We start from the raw sequence: 22,356 nt of genomic DNA on the forward strand, positions 1-22,356 counted from the left end.
TGCTATGAACTATGACACCATGGCACTCAACCCCAGAGGAACAGAGGGTGACTCTGTCTGAAGAATAAATAAATAAATAAAAATTAACTTTAAAAAGAAATATCAAAGTTAAATTAATGAGAGCACCTAGAAAGTAATCAAACAAAAACAAAGGCAAGTATTAACTCCAGGGAGAACAAATGTTGTGTAGGAGGTGAAAAGTATTAACAGTAAAATTGACATATGAGAGGGTTAGTCATGGAAAAGGACAGGGAATGACTCAGCTACACATAATTACTGTATGAATATATTGGGAAGTAGTTGAAGGCTGCAGTGAGCTATGATCATGTCCCTCCACTCCAGCTTAGGCAACAGAGTGAGACCCGGCCTCTAAAACAGATATTTAGGGCAGCGCCTGTGGCTCAACGGGTAGGGCGCCGGTCCCATATGCCGGAGGTGGCGGGTTCAAGCCCAGCCCCGGCCAAAAATAAAAAAAATAATTAAAAAAAAAAATAAAACAGATATTTATATACGTGCATGCATACAGAAGATGGAAGAGTGAAAGAGAACAATTACTATTAGCTTTTGCATCCATCACTGTGAGATGTAACAGACAATGAATGTAAGTGAAAAATCAAGCAGTATTATTAAAAGAAAGGTATTTAGAGATATGGAGGTAGGAGTCAAAAGAATCACCTAAAAAAGTCAAAAGCAGTTGCCTCTAGGAAGGTAGACATTGAGGAGAGGCAGAGAAGACACTTCTTTTTCTTGAAAAATCCTGTGCAAGTATTTGACTTTTTTGGTCTTGGACAATTATAACTTTGATCAAAATAAAAAATTATACCTTTGGGGCAGTGCCTGTGGCTCAGTGGGTAGGGTGCCAGCCCTGTATACCAAGGGTGGTGGGTTCAAACGTGGCCCCAGCCAAACTGCAACAAAAAAATAGCCAGGTGTTGTGGTGGGCGCCCGTAGTCCCAGCTACTCGGGAGACTGAGGCAAGAGGATCACCTAAGCCCACTGGAGGTTGCTGTGAGCTGTAACACCACGGCACTCTACCGAGGGTGACAAAGTGAGACTCTGTCTCTAAAAAAAAAAAAAAAAATTATACCTTTGATTAAAATAAAAACTTCAATGAATATAAGATTATAGGCCTGATGACAACTAGTACAAGTGACACTTGAAGTTTAACTAAAACACAAGAATACTTAAACACAGAACATGCATGCACAAATGTATATACGATGACATCAGCACTGAATAAAAACACAAAGGAATATGTCAATAAACTCATCTCTGGATAAGCCATGTATGAATGAATTCCCCGCTCCAGCTCCCTATCAGTTACTCTGTGAAGCCAGGTTGGGGAAACAGGACCTAATGGGGTCCCTCATCCATCTCCTGTTCCCAGGCAGGTCCTGATCCTGCTACTCAGAAGGATCCCACCACTGCCCTGGTCTCTTGGTCAGGGACCCTACAGCACTTGGCCACCACTGCCTGGCATGGGTGAGGCTGAAGCTGCCCTGACCAAGAAAAGCACTGGCCACCTGTGTGCCCCACAACAAGTACTCAGGGGAACCAAGCATCAGGGATTAGAGGGGAACATCCTACCTCCCACCTCCCTTCTCCAGTTAGTCTGAACTGAGGGTAGGAGACCCTGAGGCTCTTTACTCATCCACGTTCTGGGCTCATTTATCCTTCATTACCTTAGTCACTTCTCTCCAGCAGACATTCAGCACAGCAGCACACTGACCCTGTTCTATAACATCAGGACATCCAAAGCACCTTCTGTCCCTTCCCCGACATCACAGTTGGGCTCTCATCATGACAGGAAGGCTCCAACCCTTCAGGGCAGCTGCTCCCCACAGGATGAAGACCCAAACTTGGCCCCAGGGATCGCCCACCCTCCTGTCCCAGCCCTCTGTTTTGCTGAGAATCTGTCAGTCACCAAGCTGGTGGGGAGAAGATGGGGGAGATTTTTTCCTGAACCTCACACACAGTCCCTTCCCAGACACAGGAAGTGAGACACAAACCAGAAATGTATATTTAAATAGTAAATTTCTATTACATAAAACTGTACAGACATAATGCATACCAGGTCAGGCATAAGAATGTGATGGTGGCATGGGGTCCTCCAAGTGCCAAGAAAGCACTTCCCAAGGTCAGAGTTCCCCAGGGGGAGTCACTCCAAGGACACTCAACACAAAGCTCCCCTGACACACTTACTGCACGTATGATACCTTAAAATGTGATAAATAGTAAAACAACAAAAATAAAGTAGTCATATGGTAGTGCTAGGAACACCTCACAAATGAGGGGACTGAGTCACTGAGAGGGAACGTGCTGGTAAGGTCCCGTCAAGGAGGTGAGGCCAGGCCACCTGGCTGCAAGGTCTGGGTGCCTTCAGCGTGGCCAGTGGCCCCAGGAGCCAACAGCAGAGCCTGCAACCCCAGCTGTGTGGTGCCCTCATGGGCTCCTGTCACAACTTGGCCTTGGTCCAGGACGTGCAGGCTCACGAGATCTAGAAGGAGAGAAACCAATGAATGTCTTGTTGGGTTCAGAGCTTTGCCTTTCCTTCCCTCAAGACTTCTCCCTCCTCAGCTCTCCAAAATCAGATTCAACCTTCCTTCCAGGGAAGGTGACACGCCCACATTTTCTCCCTCCTACCCTGCTTTTTGAGGTCCCACCAGCCTGCTCCTGTGACTTCATCAACAATGGCACCTGCCTTGTGCCCAATGGGGAGTTAAAGGGCCGCAGGACTAAAGGACGAGACTGAGGAGGAACCCAGTGCCCTCCCAACACGGCCAGATGTCTCCTCAAAGGAACCTGGAGTAGGTCATATTTACAGCCCATCTCCCCTCAGGCCCCAGGCCCCCTACCTGCGGAGGCGCCTGTACACCCAGGCAGCCCTGGGCACTGTGGGCTCTACCCTCCACCTGCAGCTCATGGTCCTCCCTCCCAGCCCTGAGCCAGCAACTCCTAACTGGACAGCCCAGCAGGAAGCCCAGGGGATCCCCAGGCCCAGCACTAAAACATGTGGCTGCCACTGGGTCTGCATCTGACCTGACCCTGGAGCTCAAGGAGGCCTGGCCTCCCCTTACCGTCTTGAGAAGCCCAGGCTTGAGACCTGCACTTGGGCCATCCTTGCTCCTGCCTGGTCCACTCACCCCTAAAAACACAGCTCCATCCCAGGGCTGCTGCTTGGAGAAGGCCGCCCTGGCCTTCCTGCCTCTGTTTCTAGCTGGGTTCTGCCCAGGCCTCTGCCCTCCAAACCCCAAGGGATCTTCTCCCTGCTGAATAGGGGGGTTCTTGAGACCCCTCGATGTGACAGCATCTGTCCACCCTCTGCAGCCTGAGACTCCACTGCCACATCTGCGGTCTCCACACGACCCCTCCTGGAGAAGGAAATCCACAACTGGATTTCCCGTTTCATCTAATATGCTTCATAACATCATAATGGACGAATCCTATTAAGATTATCCAGCTGAAATTATAAACATCATTCCTGGACATTAACATTTAAAGCTGGAATTGTGAGAATTGTGCATGTCACACACACAGCCTCTTTGTGGCCAATGCCGCAGTCACCCACAAGGCCGCCATTCCTGCCCACGGGGAACCAGAACTGATGCTCCCTCTATGAGAGATGCAGAGGTGAGAGCAGGAACCATGACAAACCTGCAGTGTCCCTGCTGTAGCTGCCACCTGGACCTGGGGGGAGGGCAGCTGCAGGGAATGAACTGGCCCTTCTGCGCATGCCTGGGGGGCCAACTGACAGCACAATTAGGTTCCCAGATGAGAAATCCCCCAACCCCACCCCTAGTGCCAGTCTCAGAAGTGGGAAAAATGACAGAAAGACCTGAGTCTCCAGGGCACCCACCCTCTCACTGTCCCCTGCACTACTTCTTTCTTTGCAGAAAGTCAAACTTCCTATTTCTCTTTTCCTCTCCCCTCAAGCAACCTGATCCTGGGGAATTATTTGTCCTGTTCCTTCCTCGAAATTCAGTAGGCAGTGACTACCTTGAGAAAGAGGAACTGGCTTGGAGGGGTAGGGAGCAAGGAGAGGCCACAGAGCACAGACCAAATGCCCTGAAATACATGGTCCTTGGAACATGGACAGGGAAACCCAGAGGTGGGATAAACTCAGTGACCACATCTGCCCCGACACGGGCTATGTGTGGCTGGTCCCTACTGCCACACACTCCAGGGCCATCTGCTTCTCTCCCCTTCCACATTATCCCCAGAGAAACTCAAGGAGGCAAGGGCCATAGGGGTGAAGAGGACCTAGAAAGAGTACAGGTCTTAAGGGACCCAGAGGACCCCACACTCTCTAGACAGTCCCTGGAGGAGCCACATGAGGTACAAAGTACACAGAAGGCGACCCTGCGTGCTCAGACCCATCTGTCACAGGGGGCTGCACAGCCAGTGACCCCTTCCACGGGCTTTTTCTTGGTGTCCTCATGATGACTAGAGACCCTGGGGAAAGGGATGCTGGGAAGGAAGGGCCCAGACATGTCACGCCTTCTCTCCCTCCTCTCTGGGTTCTAACCCTCCTGCAGGCCACAGACGTTTGCACTACCTGTTCCCTCCGAGGCCATGCCAACCTAGGCCCTCACTATCAGCACAGGATGCCCAGCACACCCCTCTAGCTGCACCCTGGTGAGCCTGGGAGACAGAAAGCTGGGGCTGGGGGCAAAGCAGATGCCATGGCCCTCTCTGCTGCCCACTCCTCACCCTGCAGAGAGAAGAAGCCACAGCTGGACATTCACCAGCCCTGGCCAGCTGGACTAAGGGATAGAGATGGAGATGTGGCTCCTGCTACCTCCCAAATTCCCTGACTTCCACCCTCTCTCCAGAAAGCCCATCACCTACACACCTGTCTACACAGTGGAACGGAGGAGGAAACCCGCTTGCCCAGACAGGGGCACTTCCATCTCCAGCCCGTGCCCCTTTCTCACCTGGACCTCCGGCAGCTGATGTCCTCTTCTTTAACCAAAAGAAATACACCATAGGCGAGGCAAAAATAAGGGCACAGAGAATGGCTAGCCATCGACTCCAAGGCCTCCGGGCATTCCCTGAGAAAAGGGCCTCATCAGACTCAGGGCATAGACTTCTTTGCTCTCCCGGCCCCAACCCAGCCCTCCCTGAGACAGAAGCCTCCAGGGTCACCCAAGGCTCACCTGTGTCAGTGCTCTGATTCCTGCCGTGTCCCATGTAGCCATCCAAGACCTGACTGTGGGTCACATTTACTGTCGGGGGTACTGGAGAAGGAAGAGGAGAGGCAGTGAGGCCCAGGGCCAAGCCCTGCTCCCTCCACAGGAGACACAGGGAGCACGCTGGGTCCTCCCACTCTTCCCCCACTGCCTGACGCCCTCACTGACCCCAGGCCTTCTGTAAGCCTGTTGCCCTCCTAGGTTCCATTCCTCGAGACTGGCAAGAAAGAGGAAGGGCCTTGGGAAAGTGGTCTACTGCCCTCGGGTCCCTGTGCTGATGCTGAGGAGGATGTCAGGGGTGGGCTCCTGGGCCGTGGGCCAGGAGGGACTCTCCATGACAGGCAGTCTGGGAGGCAGGGAGGACAGCCCCAGCTCTGAGGGCTGCGCTCCTGTCTGACACCCACGTCCCAGGTGCAGGCTTCTGTCAGAAGGCTCACTGCCTTCCCGGATTATGACACTAAACAGTTCAGTCGCTGACCTACTGTCTTGAGCCAGTGGCTCTAACAGGAGAGGCTAATCAGAACACAATACACCAACAGAATGTGCAACCACAGTACGAGAAGGGTCCTCAGGACAGAGCTGGGGGTGGGGTGACTCCTGCAGAACTAGGTCAGTACCTGCTCTCCTGAAGCCCATCTTGGATTCCAGATGTCGCTGTAGCTTATGCACACAGTCTGCCAGCACAGGGCTGGCGTGTGTCATGGCTTCTGTAATCAAGATCTTCCGGATTTCCTTAGCTCTTGAGAACGAGGGCACTATCTGCTGAGTCTTCAGGTTTTGGGATAAGAAGAACTTCCCATCATGGTAGAAATGCCTGAAGCCACTGGTGCTATTGTCTTTGTGGATCTCACATTCCGTTATCTCCTGCAGCGAATGCCAGGCTGCCCCTAACCCTGCCAGAAGTGATGTCTCAGTTCCCTGAAACCTTCGCCTTCCCACTCCAGGGAGAAATGCAGCCCAGAGGGGACCCCTCCCTGACCCTCCTTCTGTCCCCCTGTGCTGGCTGAGGACTGGCTCTCTCCCCGCTGAGCTCCACTGACCCTGTCCTCACCCCCTCCCCAGCCAGATCCAGCAGGAAGAGACAGGTCACTGCTCAGTGCCTCCAAATCTCCTAGAAAAGGCCCCACCCTTGCCCCCTGCCCACTCTCACCTCCTTTCTGGTCTTTTATTTGCGCCATCGTCATCCTGAGAGCCTTCCCATTCTGTTTCAAGTCTTTGGTCTCATTTCCCAGGAATGGTTCTGCCCAGGGCACCTGAGGCTCTGCCCTGCCTTTCTGCCCATCATAGAGCATGAAGAGCTCATCATCCAGATGCACCTCAGCGAGAAACTTTGATGACACAGATCCATTCTCGGACACCACTGTGACGTTGTAATGAAGTCTGTGGGACCCTGAGGAAGAGCAAACCACAGATGAAACCTCTTCCTGGAAGTAACTTCATTTCAGAGTCTAACAGATTCTACCCCCCTGACCTTCATGAGGATGCAGAAAACACACATGAGCAAACAGACAAGAATAAGGATTTCAAATGCAAGGAAAATTGGAAAAGTGGAAAGATGAAGAGGACTGAGGAATGGAAGAGGGGGAATGGAGATGGCAAAGGCACAGACCAGCTGTCATGGCAGAGTGGCCACATTTTCCCTGAAGGTATGGGCAGGAGGTCAGGAGAGAGGCCGCCTTGCAGGGGGCACAGAGGAGCATGGAGGCCAGTAGTGGGAGGAAGTCCTGGCCAGAGGGGAGGAGAGAATGTGCAGGGACTGAAGCTAAGAGGGACCCCTTGGCCTGAGCAACTGCGATGCACAGACAGGCTGAGGTGCAACTGAGAGTGGGGGCAGCGGCCCCTGGGGAAGGCTCATCACTGACAAGGGGGGAAGGGAGGACGTGGCTGTGAAGTAGGAGAGGCAGGAAGGTTGTGGCCCCAGAGAAGTTTAGAGTGGGGTAGCTCATGCCTGTAATCCTAGCACTCCGAGAGGCCAAGGCAGGAGAATCACTTGAGCTCAGGAGTTCCAGACCAGTCTGAGCAAGAGTGAGACCCCATCTCTACTAAAAACAGAAAAACTAGCCAGGCATGTAACAGGCACCTGTAGTCCCAGCTACTAGGGAGGCTGAGACAAGAGAATCACTTGAGCCCAAGAGTTTGAGGTTGCTGTGAGCTATGATGCCATGGCACTCTACCCAGGGTGACTCGGTCTAAAAAAAAAAGTAGTTTAGACTGAGGTCAGCATCCCAGGGGGAAGCAACAGTGTAGGCTTGGGCTCAAAGTGGAATGGCATGGCAAGGCCCCAAGTGAGCAGGTAGATGGACCTACTAGTGTCTCCTGGGACAGGCACGTGTCAGAGGTCTCGAGAGTCAGTTCATGTTTCCAACAAATGGTGCTGGGAAAAGTGGATGTTCACATGCAAAAAAATGAAGTTAGACCCTTAACACACACGTAAAAATTAACTAAATGGGCTGGGAACAGTGGCTCACACCTGTAATCCTAGCCCTCTGGGAGGCTGAGGCGGGCAGATTGCTTGAGACCAGCCTGAACAAGAGTGAGATCCATGGCTTGGCACCCATACAACAGTGGTTATGGAGCCAGCCACATACACCAAGGCTGGCAGGTTCGAAGCCAGCCAAGGCTAGCTGAAAAATGACCATGACTACTGCAACAACAGAAGAAAAATAGCTGGGCATTGTGGCAGGCACCTGTAGCCCCAGCTACTTGGGAGGCTGAGACAAGAGAATTGCTTAAGCCTAAGAGTTTGAGGTTGCTGTGAGCTGTGGTGCCACAGCACTCTACTGGAGGCAATATAGTGAGACTGTCTCAAAAAAAAAAAGTGAGATCCTATCTCTACTAAAAATGAAAAAACTGAGACAAGAGGATCACTTGAACCCAAGAGTTTAAGGTTGCTATGAGGTAGGATGCCACAACACTCTACCAAGGGTGATAAAGTGAGACTCTGTCTCAAAAAATTAAAAAAATATATTAACCAAAAATAAATTAAATACCTAAACTCAAGAACTAAAACTAAAAAGTTCTTAGAAGAAAGCACTGAGGATAATCTTGATGAAATAGAACTTGGCAACACTTTCATGGATATGGCATCAAAGCAGAGACAACAAAGAAAAAAATGATAGGCTCGGTGCCCATAGCTCAGCAGCTAAGGCGCCAGTCACATACACCAGAGCTGGTGGGAATTCAAACCCAGCCTGGGCTTGAAAAACAACAATGACAACTATAACCAAAAAAAATAGCCGAGTGTTGTGGTGGGTGCCTGTAGTTCCAGCTACTTGGGAGGCTGAGGCAAAAGAATCGCTTAAGCCCAAGAGTTTAAGGTTGCTGTGAGCTATGGTACCACAGCACTCTACTAAGGGTGACATAGTGAGACTCTGTCTCAAAAAAAAAAAAAAAAATTAAAAATATCTCGTAGATGGGGCTGGGGAGAGGGATTGGCGGGGGACAGTTGGTGATCCAGTTCAACTGAGGGCATCCTGGGAGGAAGGGAGGGGTGGGCATGCATGTGTGCAGGGGACTCCATCCTGCCCTGGTGCGGAGGTGGAGGGGAGCAGCAAGAGTGTTCCCTCATTACCCCATTCACCTACCATGCCCTAGCATGGAGCCTCTGGATGGAGAGACAGATCTGCTAGGACTCAGCACTTGGTTTGCCACGGACCCAGGCCAAGCACCCAGTACTAACAACTTTCCAAACCCTGCTAGGTAACTGTGTATTCAACGTTTGTCCTATCATAGACCTTATCCCCATTCTACTAAGAGAACACGGACTTCAAAGAGATAAAGAAACGGAGGCCCAGGGTGCTGAATTTCTTTTCCAGCATTTCCTTCTGGAAGTCTCTCCCTCTTGAGAAATGAGGCGATGGCCCCCACCAAAGCCAACCTACCCTTTGCCATCTAAGAATCTCCAGAGACAGTAGGAATAGATTGAACAGTGTGGGCCAGTGCCCAGGCATCCACCGTGAGGTCACCAGCAAACCCTTGAGTGGGGTCCCAGCCTTGCCCTCTGCTGGCCTTTTGTCTGCCTGTCAAACAGGGTCCAGCACTGGCCCTAAGTCCTTTGGGCATGATGTGGGCATCCCTGGGTATAGCCTTACCTGCCTATTCACCCATGCCGCCTGTAAAGATCCAGGGTTCCCAACTTTCTCCCCTCTCAGAGCTACAGAGAGAGGAGCTGTTTCACTTGTTCTCAAAAAAAAAAAAAAAATTAAAAACATGTATGCCTCACAAATATAGACTCAAGGTGAAGGGATGGTCATCTATACTCCAGGCAAATGGAAAACAGAAAAAAGCAGGCGTTGCAATCATATTCGCAGACGCAATAGGCGTTAAACCAACCGAAATAAGGAAGGATAAGGATGGACACTTCATATTTGTTAAAGGTACTACTACTCAATATGATGAGATCTCAATTATTAATATTTATACACCCAAACAGAAGGCACCTCAATTTATAAGAGAAACTCTAACAGATATGAGCAACTTGATTTCCTCCAGTTCCATAGTAGTTGGAGATTTTAACACCCCTTTAGCAGTGCTGGATAGATCCTCCAAAAAGAAGCTAAGCAAAGAAATTTTAGATTTAAACTTAACCATTCAACATCTGGACTTAACAGACATCTACAGAACATTTTATCCCAACAAAATTGAATGCACTTCTTCTCATCAGCCCATGGAACATACTCCAAAATCCACCACATGCTAGGCCACAAATCTAACCTCAGCAAATTTTAAAAAATAGAAATTATTCCTTGCATCTTCTCAGACCATCATGGAATAAAAGTTGAACTCAACAACAGGAACCTGCATACCCATATGAAAACATGGAAGCTAAACAACCTTATGCTGAAGGATAGATGAGTTATAGATGGGATTAAGAAAAATTTTTGGAACAAAACAATCAAAACACGAACTACCAGAACCTCTGGGATACTGCAAAGGCAGTCCTAAGAGGGAAATTTATAGCACTGCAAGCCTTCCTCAAGAAAATGGAAAGAGAGGAAGTTAATAACATAATGGGGCATCTCAAGCAACTGGAGAAGGAAGAACACTCCAACCCCAAACCCAGCAGAAGAAAATAAATAACCAAAATCAGAGCAGAATTAAGTGAAATTGAAAACAAAAGAATTATACAACAGATCAATAAATCCAAAAGTTGGTTTTTTGAAAAGATCAATAAAATAGATAAACCTTTGGCCAACCTAACCAGGAAAAAAACAGTAAAATCTCTAATTTCATCAATCAGAAATGGTAATGATGAAATAACAACAGACCCCTCAGAAATTCAAAAAATCCTTAACGAATACTACAAGAAACTCTACTCTTAGAAATATGAAAATCTGAAAGAAATCGAACAATACCTGGAAGTACGCCACCTACCAAGACTTAGCCAGCACGAAGTGGAAATGTTGAACAGGCCTATATCAAGTTCTGAAATAGCATCAATTATAAAAAATCTCCCTAAAAAGAAAAGCCCAGGACCAGATGGCTTTACGTCAGAATTCTACCAAACCTTTAAAGAAGAACTAGTACCTATAGTACTAAACCTCTTCCAAAATATAGAAAAAGAAGGACTATTACCCAACACATTCTACGAAGCAAACATCACCTGGATCCCTAAACCAGGGAAAGACCCAACAAGAAAAGAAAATTAACAAAGAAGGAGGAGGGCGGCACCTGTGGCTCAGTGAGTAGGGCGCCGGGCCCATATGCCGAGGGTGGTGGGTTCAAACCCAGCCCTGGCCAAACTGCAACAACAAAAAAAAAATAGCCGGGCATTGTGGCGAGTGCCTGTTGTCCCAGCTACTCGGGAGGCTGAGGCAAGAGAATCGTGTAAGCCCAAGAGTTAGAGGTTGCTGTGAGCCGTGTGACGCCACGGCACTCTACCCAAGGGCGGTACAGTGAGACTCTGTCTCTACAAAAAAAAAAAAACAAAGCAGGAGGAATCACGCTACCAGACCTGAGACTGTACTATAAATCCATAGTGATCAAAACAGCATGGTATGACACAAAAGCAGAGAAGTAGATGTGTGGAACAGAATAGAGAACCAAGAGATGGATCCACCTACTTACCGTTATCTGATGTTTGATGAGCCAATTAAAAACATTCAGTGGGGAAAAGATTCCCTATTTAACAAACGGTGCTGGGTGAACTGGCTGGCAACCTGTAGAAGATTGAAACTGGACCCACACCTTTCACCATTAACTAAGACAGACTCTCACTGGATAAAAGATTTAAACTTGAGATATGAAACTATAAAAATACTTGAAGAAAGTGCAGGGAAAACTCTTGAAGGAATCGGCCTGGGTGAATATTTTATGAGGAAGACTCCCCAGGCAATTGAAGCAGTATCAAAAATACACTACTGGGACCTGATCAATCTTCTGCACAGCCAAGAACATAGTAAGTAAAGCAAGCAGACAGCCCTCAGAATAGGAGAAAATATTTGCAGGTTATACCTCCGATAAAGGTCTAATAACCAGAATCCACAGAGAAATCAAACATATCAGCAAGAAAAGAACATGTGATCCCATCTCAGGGTGGGCAAGGGAGTTGAAGAGAAACTTCTCTAAAGAAGACAGACGCACGATCTACAAACCCATGAAAAAGAAGCTCATCATCCTTAATCATCAGAGAAATGCAAATCGAAACTACTTTGAGATATCACCTAACCCCAGTAAGAGTAGCCCACATAACAAAATCCCAAAACCAGAGATGTTGGCGTGGATGTGGAGAAAAGGGAACACTTCTACACTGCTGGTGGGAATGCACACTAATACATTCCTTCTGGAAGGATGTTTGGAGAATACTTAGGGACCTAAAAATAGACCTGCCATTCTATCCTATAATTCTTTTACTAGGTTTATACTCAGAAGACCAAAAATCACAATATAACAAAGACATCTATACCAGAATGTTTATTGCAGCCCAATTCATAATTGCTAAGTCATGGAAGAAGCCCAAGTGCCCAACAACCCACAAATGGACTAGCAAATTGTGGTACATGTATACCAGGGAATATTATGCAGCCTTAAAGAAAGATGGAGACTTTATCTCTTTCATGTTTACATGGATGGAGCTGGAACATATTCTTCTTAGCAAAGTATCTCAGGAATGGAAGAAAAAGTATCCAATGTACTCAGCTCTACTATGAAGCTAAATTATAGCTTTCATATGAAGGCTATAACCCAACTATAGCACAAGACTATGGGGAAAGGGCTAAGGAAGGGGAAGTGAGGGGGGAGGTTATGGTAGAGGGAGGTAATGGGTGGGGCCACACCTACGGTGCATCTTAGAATGGGTACAGGGGAAACTTACTAAATGCAGAATACAAATGTCTACATACAATAACTAAGAAAATGCCATGAAGGCTACGTTGAACAGTTTGATGAGAATATTTCCAACTGTATATGAAACCAGCACATTGTACCCCTTGATTGCACTAATGTACACAGCTATGATTTAACAATAAAAAATAAAATAAAATAAAACATGTGTGCCTCAAAGGACACAATCAAGGGAATGAAAAAGCAATTCCCCCTAACAGAAGAAAATATTTGCAAGTCACCTATCTGATAAGCAATTAATACCCAGAATATATGTACAAAGAACTCTTAACGATGCAAAAATGACAAAACATTCTACCCATTCCAAAATGGGCAAAGGAGGTCAGGCACAGTGGCTCACACCTGTAACCCTAGTGCTCTGGGAGGCCATGACAGTTGGGTTGCTTGAGCTCAGGAGTTTGAGAACAATCTGAGGGAGAGTGAGACCCAGTCTCTGCTAAAAATAGAAAAAATGAGCTGGCCATGGTGGTGGGTGCCTGTGCTTCCCAGCTACTTATCCCAGCTACTTGGGAGAGTGAGGCAGGAGGAATGCCTGAACCCAGGAGTCCAGGAATTTGAGGTTGCTGTGAGCTAGGCTGATGCCATGGCACTCTAGACTGGACTAACAGAGAGAGACACTATCTTTAAAAAAAAAAAAAAAAAATCCTTCCCTTGGAAAAAGAAAAAAAGAAAAGAATTAAGTTCTGACACATGCTACAACATGGATGAACCTTGAAAACATTATGGTAAGTCAAATAAACCAGAAAAAAAGATAAATATTATATGATTCCACTTACATGACATACCTAGAATGGTCAGGTTCATAGAGACAGAAAGTAGAATGGGGTCACCAAGGGCCAGGGAGCAAGGAATTGGGGAGGTGCTGTTCAAGGTTGCAGAGGTTCAGATTGTACAAAAACATGAATGCACTTAATACCACACAACTGTACACTGAAAAAGATTAAAACCAGTAAAATGTGTTATGTATATTTTAATCACAATTAAACAACAAAAAAGGAACCAGCACAGTGTACCCCAGAATAATACAAAATTAGAAAGGAGGGAAAACAAAGCAGCCAGGCCAGAGCCACAGCCTGAGGAAAGGTCTGCAGAGAGGAGCAGAGCTGAAGAGGAGCAGTCACTCCCTAAAAGAGGGTCAGAGTTAGAAAACCATCCAGGAAGAAGATAGTGCTGGGAGAAGGTCCACACTAGGGGAAGACCACAGCCAACAACAAGGCAAAACTAAGATTTTGGAGACATGCTGTAGGAAGTCAAAGAATCAAAAGGGAATGATGAGGGTCAAGAAACAGGTAGATGAAGAGCCCATTTGGGGTCTGGTGGGGAAGTGGAGATGGTCAGGGCAAGGATTGGGGTGAGGTGAGCACCCAAGGGGCAGGGGCAACCTGGGAGAACTTGGGTCAAGAGAGGACAAGAGAGAAGGGGGGTCTCTGGGTGAGAGAAGGCGGGGGCAAGGAATGATGAGAAATTGGTGAGGGCCCCAGGCAGCTGGGCAAGGGATGAGAGCAAGATGAGGTCCCTCCTCTGGGTGGAAAGGCCCAGAGGAACCAGAGAGAGGCAGTGGCAGCTCCTATGGGCTGCAGAGCAAGCCTCGGAAGGGTGAGGCTCAGGATGAAGGAGAGGACAGGGGCCACAGCAAGGCAGGGCACAAGCAAGCACCTGTATGGGGAGAAGGGGAACTACTCTGCCTTGGTCCCCGTTAGGGCCTGAGTGTCATTCTCATCAGGGATTCCCTTGGAACAGCCGGAGGGGAGTGGGATGGAGAGAAGACCCTTGGACGGAAGGCACCACCAGAAAGTCAGGGCATTGGAAGTGGTGGCATACCAGCAGCACTGGGTGAAGGCTCCTAGCAGGAAGGGCCCTAGGGAAGGAGAAGAGCCTTGCAGTAGTGCAGTAGGGGGTGACGGCAGAGGGCACCCTAGAAATGGATCAGAGAACTGTGGCCAGGAAGGGAGAGCAGGGAGGCAGGGAAGTGTATGGGAGAAGGGAAAGGGGTGAGGCAGGCGGGGGAGGAGGTGGGAGATGTGTGGTCAGATCATAGGGTTAATAGTGGGGGGTGGAGGATACAAGGGAGGAGAGAACCCCAGGGAGTGGGCGGTGGGGAGAGTAGAGGTGGGACTGAGAGAGTCACAGGAAGAATCCCTGGCCTCAGAAGACGCAAACTCCCCACACCTGAGGGTCAGGAGCAGCCACAGTCCCCACAGCAGCAGGACAAAGTGCCAGCTCCTGGTCACAAGACAGGAAGGCCCCTAACTCCAGGTACTGGGGCCCCAGAGCTGAGAACAGGCTGACTCCGCGGAGAAGACAGGGCTCAGAAGAACGTGAGAGCTGGTCCCCGACACCGGGGAAAACGGTTACCCGAGCAGAACTCGAAAGGTACTCGAACCCCATTCAAAGGAGCAACCCCAGAGGCAACTCAGGAACCTCGGGGCAAGAAGGACCAGGATGTCTGAAAAGGAAGAGAAAGGGACCAGAGCACGGCGCAACCAGAAGAAAATGCAGCAGGGCAGGGGGTGTTGGTGAGTCAAAGGGAAGAGGGGCTGTGCGGGGTTGGGGATGAGCGATCCCGAAAAGGACTGAAAAGAGGTTGGAAAAGCAGGAGTGAGGTGCGACGGGGCCGGGCCGAGTCCAGCTCTTCCTTCTACCCACCTCCGCCACCTCACCAGACACCTGTGCAGCTCGACACCCGCCGCCATCCACCCAGACCCCTGAAAACACTCCCGGGCTCCGGCTCCGCTGAGGACCGCCAGACACTCCACTCACCAGTAGCGGCCCCCAGGCGTACCAAAAGGGCAGCGCGGGCCAGGAGCAGCAGCACACGGCCCACCTCCATGGGCCCCAACTTTGCCACCATCGCGGCCAGTCCCTCAGCCACAGCGCCAGCTGCAAACACAGATGACCCGCGCCGGAGTCCGCCAACTCCCCGGGCTTCGCCTCGCCCCGCCCCTCCTTCGCCGCTCATCCAATGAACTGAACACCGGCACCGACGCCGCGGAACTTCAGGCCAATCCAGAGCGAGCAATAAGCGCTACACCTGGTAGAAAAGTTCTGACGCTAGAAAAGTTCCGGTGCCCACCTGCGGAACCCAGCGAGCGTTTCCGATTTACCGAGGGCACAGTCCCAAGCTGATGAGTACCGCCAGGGCTCTAGCGCCCTTCCCTGCCTCGGCCACCACCCCATCCCCCGCACGCCCACAGCAAGCAGAGCTGGTCTCGCCAAGCTCCTTCAGATGGCCAGGCCGTCCTCGGCCTCCGCTGGTTCCCTCTGGGACTGACTTAGAGAAGAGAGCGCGCGGGGTTGTTGCCCCAAACACATCCCCCTCGACCCGCACAGAGTTACTGGCAATGTGATCAGTGACCAGATTCTCAGACCTATTTGCAGATTTGAGCCACCTCTGCCTCTCAGAAGCACCTCCCCGAGTTGAATCGCTCGCAAGCCAAACACTCTCAGGCGTTTCAGCTTTTAATCTCCTTCTCTTTGACTGGAGGCCAGGTCTCCTTTCCTGTGGCCACATCCTGCAAGTGTCCAAACTCTACCACTTCAGCCCCTGGGTGATCACAGGCCTAATAAAGCAGCTCCCCAAGGTCCACTCCAACAACAAGCTTTCCCCAGACTCCTTTTCGCCACCTGCCTTAGGGTCTGCAAGGACAACCTGCACTTCTCTCACCACACCTCCCCCTCCCGCTCCCCTGTTTCTCTTAACAGCATCCTGCTCCTTGATCCCGTCTGATTTCTCCTGTCCCCTGCTTCTCTAAGACTCAAAGTCAGCTCCCTCAACCCTTTTTCACTCCCTTAGTTCAGGCTTTTCTCTCTACCTTCCACCTGGAACACCGCTCAGGCTTCCCAAACACTGTGCCTGCCCCAGTTATAACCAGAGTATTCCAGGCCACCCACAGTGCCCCATTAGGAATTTAACACATAACACCCACAGCTGCCATGACATACATTCTGGCATTAACCCCCACTTCTCTGACATCTCCCCAGGGTGGCCTCCCTGATCTTCTCAACCTGTCCCCCCAGGATGCCACTGCTTCAACAGTCTCTCTCCTCCAGACTGCTGTCACCTGTACCTTCTCACCCAGCAGACCTCACCTCATCCTAAAATCTTCCCAATGGGGCTGGTCCCACTGCAGTGGTGTTTACAACTAATTGATCTCAACCAATTACAAATTTAATTGTTCCTTCTCCACTCCCACTGCCTCTCTTGACTAGCCTTTAAACAAAAAGGAGAGAAAAGAAAATGTTCCCAATTATATAGGCACAATCTTCTGATTATGCTAAAAGCTACTGAACCATACACTTTAATAGGGTAATTTACGTGGTATATGAATTCTATCTTAATAATAATGCCATCTGGAAAGCCTTCTTCTACTGAAAGATTTACCCTAATGCACATTCTCTTAGGCTTTAGTATCTAGCCAGTGGTCCTCAAACTTAATCACTTTATATAACCATTTGGACAATTTTGATTGTTTTTTGAGACAGTCTCACTCTGTTGCTGTGGGTAGAGTGCCATGGCGTCATCATAGCTCACAGCAACTTTAAACTCTTAGCCACAGCTGGGACTACCAGTGCTGTCCACAATGCCCACCTAGTTTTTCTATTTTTAGTATAGAAAGGGGCCTCACTGTTGCTCTAGCTGGTCTTGAACGCCTGAGCTCAAGGGATCCTCTGGCCTCAGCCTCCTTGGGTACTAGAATCACAAGCATGAGCCACCACACCCAGACTCATTAATCAATTTTTTTTGTTTGTTTTTTGAGATAGAGTGTCACTATGTTGCCCTCAGTACAGTGCCTTGGCATCACAGCAACCTCAAACTCTAGTGCTTAAGCGATTCTCTTGCCTCAGCCTCCCAAGTAGCTGGGACTACAGGTTCCCGCCATAATGCCCGGCTATTTTTTTTTTTTTTTTTTTTTTTTTTGCAGTTGTCATTGTTGTTTAGCTGGCCTAGGCTGGGTTTGAACCCACCAGCCTTGGTGTATGTGGCTGGTGCCATAACCACTGTGCTATGGGCACCAAGCCCATTAATTATTTATTTTGATCATCATACTTTATTAATCTCAGCAGTGACTGGGGTCCTGACCCCATCTCAGAGAGATTATTTTCATTGCCAAAGGTCACAAAGGTAGTGAAGGGCAGAGAAGGAGAGGACTCAGCGCCCCTGACAGGTGCTCCGCAGCCCTTCTCTCCACAAAGTCTACCTTCTTTGCAGAATGTCCTCAGTATGTCTCAGTTCAGTTCACTCTAAAGAAGAATTTTAATACTTCAATGCAAATGATAACAATTGGCAGCACCTGTCACTCAGTGGTTAGGGCGCAGCCAGATGCACTGGGGATGGTGGGTTCAAGCCCGGCCCAGGCCTGCTAAATAAACAAACAAACAAAAAATAGCAGGGCACTGTGGGGGGGCACCTGTGGTCCCAGCTACTTGGGAGGCTGTGGCAAGAGAATCACTTGAGCCCAAGAGTTTGAGGTTGCTGTGAGCTATGATGCCACAGCACTCTACTGAGGGTGACAGAATGAGACTCTGTCTGAAAAAAAAAAAAAAGAAAGAAAGAAAAGAAAAGAAAATGATAACAATATTAAATATGAAAGTTTTGTTCCAAGGCAAACAAACATCTCCTGGAGGAGATGGCCAGGAGATATGAAGCTGATTGACATGAAGCTGATTCCCCACTTTCTAGGGCAGTGGTTCTCAACCTTCCTAATTGCTGTGTTGTTACAAATGGAACAAAGGGGTTGCCACCCACAGGTTGAAAACTGCTGTTCTAGGAGAAGAGGAGGCCCTAATGATCTTGGGCTTGGACACAAGTCACTCCCCAGAATCCAGGACTGGCTACCCTTGCCCCATCAACCCTTCAGATCGTCTTCTGTACAAAGTCCTTTCACTTCGCCCCAACCTCTCCACCCACCTTCTTCTCTGACCCAGAAACTACTTTTTCTACCACCCTCTCCCCTCTGGACCCCTGGACTCACGAGAATAAAGACAACTTTCTCTTCTCAGACCTTGGGTGTAACAGCTGCCTCCGAAAGTGAAAGAGAAACTCCCCCCCCCCCTGCTATCTCTTATATAACCCTGGACTGGGCTGTGCTCAACTGCTTGGCCATTTCTAGTCAGCGCCATCCTCCCCCCTCCACCCTGAGTTTACTGGGAGAACTGAAGATCAAGATGCCCTGGCGTACGGAAAGCAAGAAATACTTCTTTTCCTTTTTTTTTTCTCTGTTGCCCTGGGTAGAATACTGTGGCATCTTAGCTCACAGCCCCCTCAAACTCTTGGGCTCAAGTGATCCTCTTGCCTCAGCTTCCCAAGTAGCAGGAAATACAGGTGCCCACCACAATGCCTGGCTATTGTTTTTAGACACAGGGGGTTCCACTCTTACTCAGGTTGTTCTCAAACTCCTGAGCTCTGGTAATCAGCCTGCTTTGGCCTCCTAGAGTGCTAGGCTTATAGGCGTGTCACCGTACCCAACCTGCTAGTGACATCTCAAATGGATAATCTCTCAACTCCCATGGAAATTGGCCTCAGAGTTGCAGCTAAGCACTTGGTACTGAGGCAGGAAGTTACTTCTGAATTTGCACCTGGCTGATCTGGAGGGTGGTCCTCAAAGGTAGAGTCTGAGGAGATGGGCTCTGGGGGCCATGCAAGTGCCTGATGAGGGGAGACTAGACAGATGGGAGGGCTCCAAAGTGAGCATTAAGGGGCTCTGTGGACCAGCAAAGAGCCACTTTATTTATTTATTTATTTTGAGATGGAAGTTCAAGCTGTTGCCTTAGGTAGAGTGCCCTGGTGTCACAGCTCACAGCACCCTCCTACCGGGGCTCAAGTGATCCTCTTACTTCAGTTTTTCTATTTTCAGTAGAGATTCCATCTCACTTTTGCTCAGGCTGGTCTCAAACTTGTGAGCTCAAGCAATCTACCTGCCTGGGCATCAAAGAGTGCTAGGATTACAGGCGTGAGCCTCCGCCAGCCCGGCAAAGAGCCACTTTTGCCTGTGGTTTCCTGTTCCACGGCCCTGTCTGCTAGGCCATCCCAGGCAACCCATTCATCTGGTAACCATTTCTCAAACATCTGCTGTGTGCTGGGCATTGTCTTTAGAGGAGCTGGTCAGAGGAACCAAACCCTCTTTGCCCTCAACATTGACCCAGTCTTGCTTAGGCAGAGATCAGTACAGAAATTCTAACACAAGTGGTTAGTAGGACATGTGCATTTGGTTTTTGGATGTATACACAAACCATCACTCTGACCAAGGAGTCACAGAAACCCAACAAAAGAAATAATATTTCAGCTGTGTTTTGATATATAAGTAGGAGCCTGACAGACACTGAGAACAAGAGAGTACAGCTCAGAATCCAGGACATGGATTTCTTTCCATGGGCCAGGCCAGGACTCAGACTAGGTTGATTTAGGATCACCTAGCAAGAAAATGTATCCCACATCTGACTGTTCAGAAATCACAGCTACTCAGTATTGAGACTTGAGTGACAGGGGGGCAAAGCTAACTTGAAAGAAAAAATTCTGGTGTAGGATTTATTAAAATATAGAGCTTCTGATTCAGTGGGGTCTGGGATAGGGCCTGAAAATTACATTGCTATAGACCAGTGTTTTTCAACTTTTTTTTTATAGCACACTTGAACCTATAGTTGAACTTCCAAGGCACACTTAAATTATATTGATCAAAAAAAATTTTTAAAAAGAATATATTTGACTGAGTGTGGTGGCTCATGCCTGTAATCCTAGCACTCTAGGAGGCTGAGGCAGGTGAATTGCTTTAGCTCAGAAGTTCAAGACCAGCCTGAGCAACAGTGAGACCCTGTCTCTACTAAAAATAGAAAAACTAGCCAGGTATAATGGCCCACACCTATAGTCCCAGCTACTGAGAGGCCGAAGCAAGAAGATTGCTCAAGACCAAAGACTTTGAGGTTGCTGTGAGCTATGATGATGCCATGGACTCTACCCACAGTGACAGAGTGAGAGTCTGTCTCAAAAAAAGAAAAAGAAAAAAGGAATATATTTACTCTGCTTCGAACTTCTATCAAAAAGAATTTAATTAATGATCTTTAAAATTTTTCGCAGCACACCTAAGATCCTCTCACAGCACACCAGTGTGCCACTGCACACCACTTGAAAATCACTGCTATAGGCTCGGCACCTGTAGCTCAAGCGGCTGGGGCGCCAGCCACATACACCAGAGCTGATGGGTTCAAATCCAGCCCAGGCCCACCAAACAATGGTGACGACTGCAACCAAAAATTAGCCGGGCATTGTGGCGGACACCTGTAGTCCTAGCTACCTGGGAGGCTGAGGCAAGAGAATCTCTTAAGCCTAAGAGTTGGAGGTGTGTGAGCTGTGATGCCACAGCACTCTACCCAGGGTGACAGATTGAGACTCTATCTCAAAAAAAAAAAAAGAAAGAAAGAAAGAAAATCATTGCTATAGGGCCAAGCGTGATGGCTCACTCCTGTAATTCTAGCACTCTGGGAGGCCGAGGTGCATGGATTGCCTGAGCTCAGGAGTTTGAGACCAGCCTGAGCAAGAGTGAGACCCTGTCTCTAAAAATAGCCCAGTGTTGTGGGGGGTGCCTGTAATCCCTGCTACTTGGGAGGCTAAATCAAGAAGATCACTCGAGCCCTAGAGTTTGAGGTTGCCGTGAGCTATGATGGCATGGCACTCTACCAAGGGTGACAACATGAGACTCTGTCTCTAAATAAGTAAATAATAGCTAGGCATTGTGGCAGATGCCTGTAGTCCCAGCTACTTGGGAGGCTGACACAAAAGGATCAATGGAGGGGCAGTGCCTGTGGCTCAAAGAATAGGGTGCCAGCCCCATATACCGGAGGTGGCGGGTTCAAGCCCAGCCCTGGCCATAAACTGCAAAAAAAAAAATCAATGGAGCCCAGGAGTTTGAGGTTGCTGTAAGCTCTGACCCCACAGCACTCTACCCAGGGAGACAAAGTGAGACTCTGTCTTAACCAAAAAAGAAAAAGGCCAGGCATGGTGATTCATGCCTGTTATCCTAGCACTCTGGGAGGCTGAGGCCGGTGGATTGCCTGAGCTCACAGGTTCGAGACCAGCCTGAGCCAGAGCAAGACCTCGTCTCGAAAAATAACAGGGTATTGTGGTGGGCACCTGTAGTCCCAGCTACTTAGGAGGCTGAAGCAAGAGAATCGCTTGAGCCCAAGACTTTGAGTTTGAGGTTTCTGTGAGCTGTGATGTCACAGCAATCTACCAAGGGTGACAAAGTAAGACTCTGTCTCAAAAGAAGAAGAAGAAGAAGAAGAAAAAAAAAAAAAGGAAAATCTTTGTTGGCATTGCCCATAGGTCAGTGGGTAGGGTGCTGGCCACATCACCCAGGCTGGAGTGTTCAAACCTAGCCCGGGCCAGCTAAACAGCAATGACAACTGCAACAAAAAAAATAGCCAGGCATTGTGGTGGGCGCCTGTAGTCCCAGCTACTTGGGATGCTGAGGCAAGAGAATTGCTTAAGCCCAAGAGTTTGAGGTTGCTGTGAGCTATGACGCTATAACACTCTACCAAGGGTGACATAGTGGGACTCTGTCTCAAAAAAAAAAAAAAAAAGAAAGAAAGAAAATCACTGTTATAGACACTAGGTGGCAGGCCTGGATTAAGAAAAAGAAAATTGCATTTCTAACATGTCCCCAGCTGATGCTCATGCTGATTATTTCAGGACCCCACTTTTATTTTTTATTTATTTATTTTTATTTTTATTTTTTGCAGTTTTTGGCCAGGGCTAGGTTTGAACCCGCCACCTCCGGCATATGGGACCGGCGCCCTACCCCTTTGAGCCACAGGCGCCGCCCAGGACCCCACT

The 22,356-nt window shown here is 48.8% G+C and overlaps 1 protein-coding gene across 1 annotated transcript; it reads right to left on the reverse strand.

Annotated features, from left to right (window-relative positions):
- Window positions 1–537: 537 nt before the first annotated feature.
- LOC128594839 (MHC class I polypeptide-related sequence A-like) lies at window positions 538–18,565 on the reverse strand. The gene is made up of 6 exons (XM_053603685.1): window positions 18,503–18,565; window positions 6,340–6,579; window positions 5,807–6,082; window positions 5,157–5,237; window positions 4,935–5,051; window positions 538–2,497 (listed from the first exon to the last, which is right to left on the reverse strand). Exons 2-6 carry the CDS (start codon window positions 6,479–6,481, stop codon window positions 2,334–2,336), a joined length of 780 nt encoding a protein of 259 aa, XP_053459660.1. The 5' UTR covers window positions 6,482–6,579; window positions 18,503–18,565; the 3' UTR covers window positions 538–2,333.
- Between the last annotated feature and the right edge of the window lie 3,791 nt (window positions 18,566–22,356).

Source organism: Nycticebus coucang, chromosome 9, assembly GCF_027406575.1.
Source record: "Nycticebus coucang isolate mNycCou1 chromosome 9, mNycCou1.pri, whole genome shotgun sequence".
Lineage (NCBI taxonomy): Eukaryota > Metazoa > Chordata > Mammalia > Primates > Lorisidae > Nycticebus > Nycticebus coucang.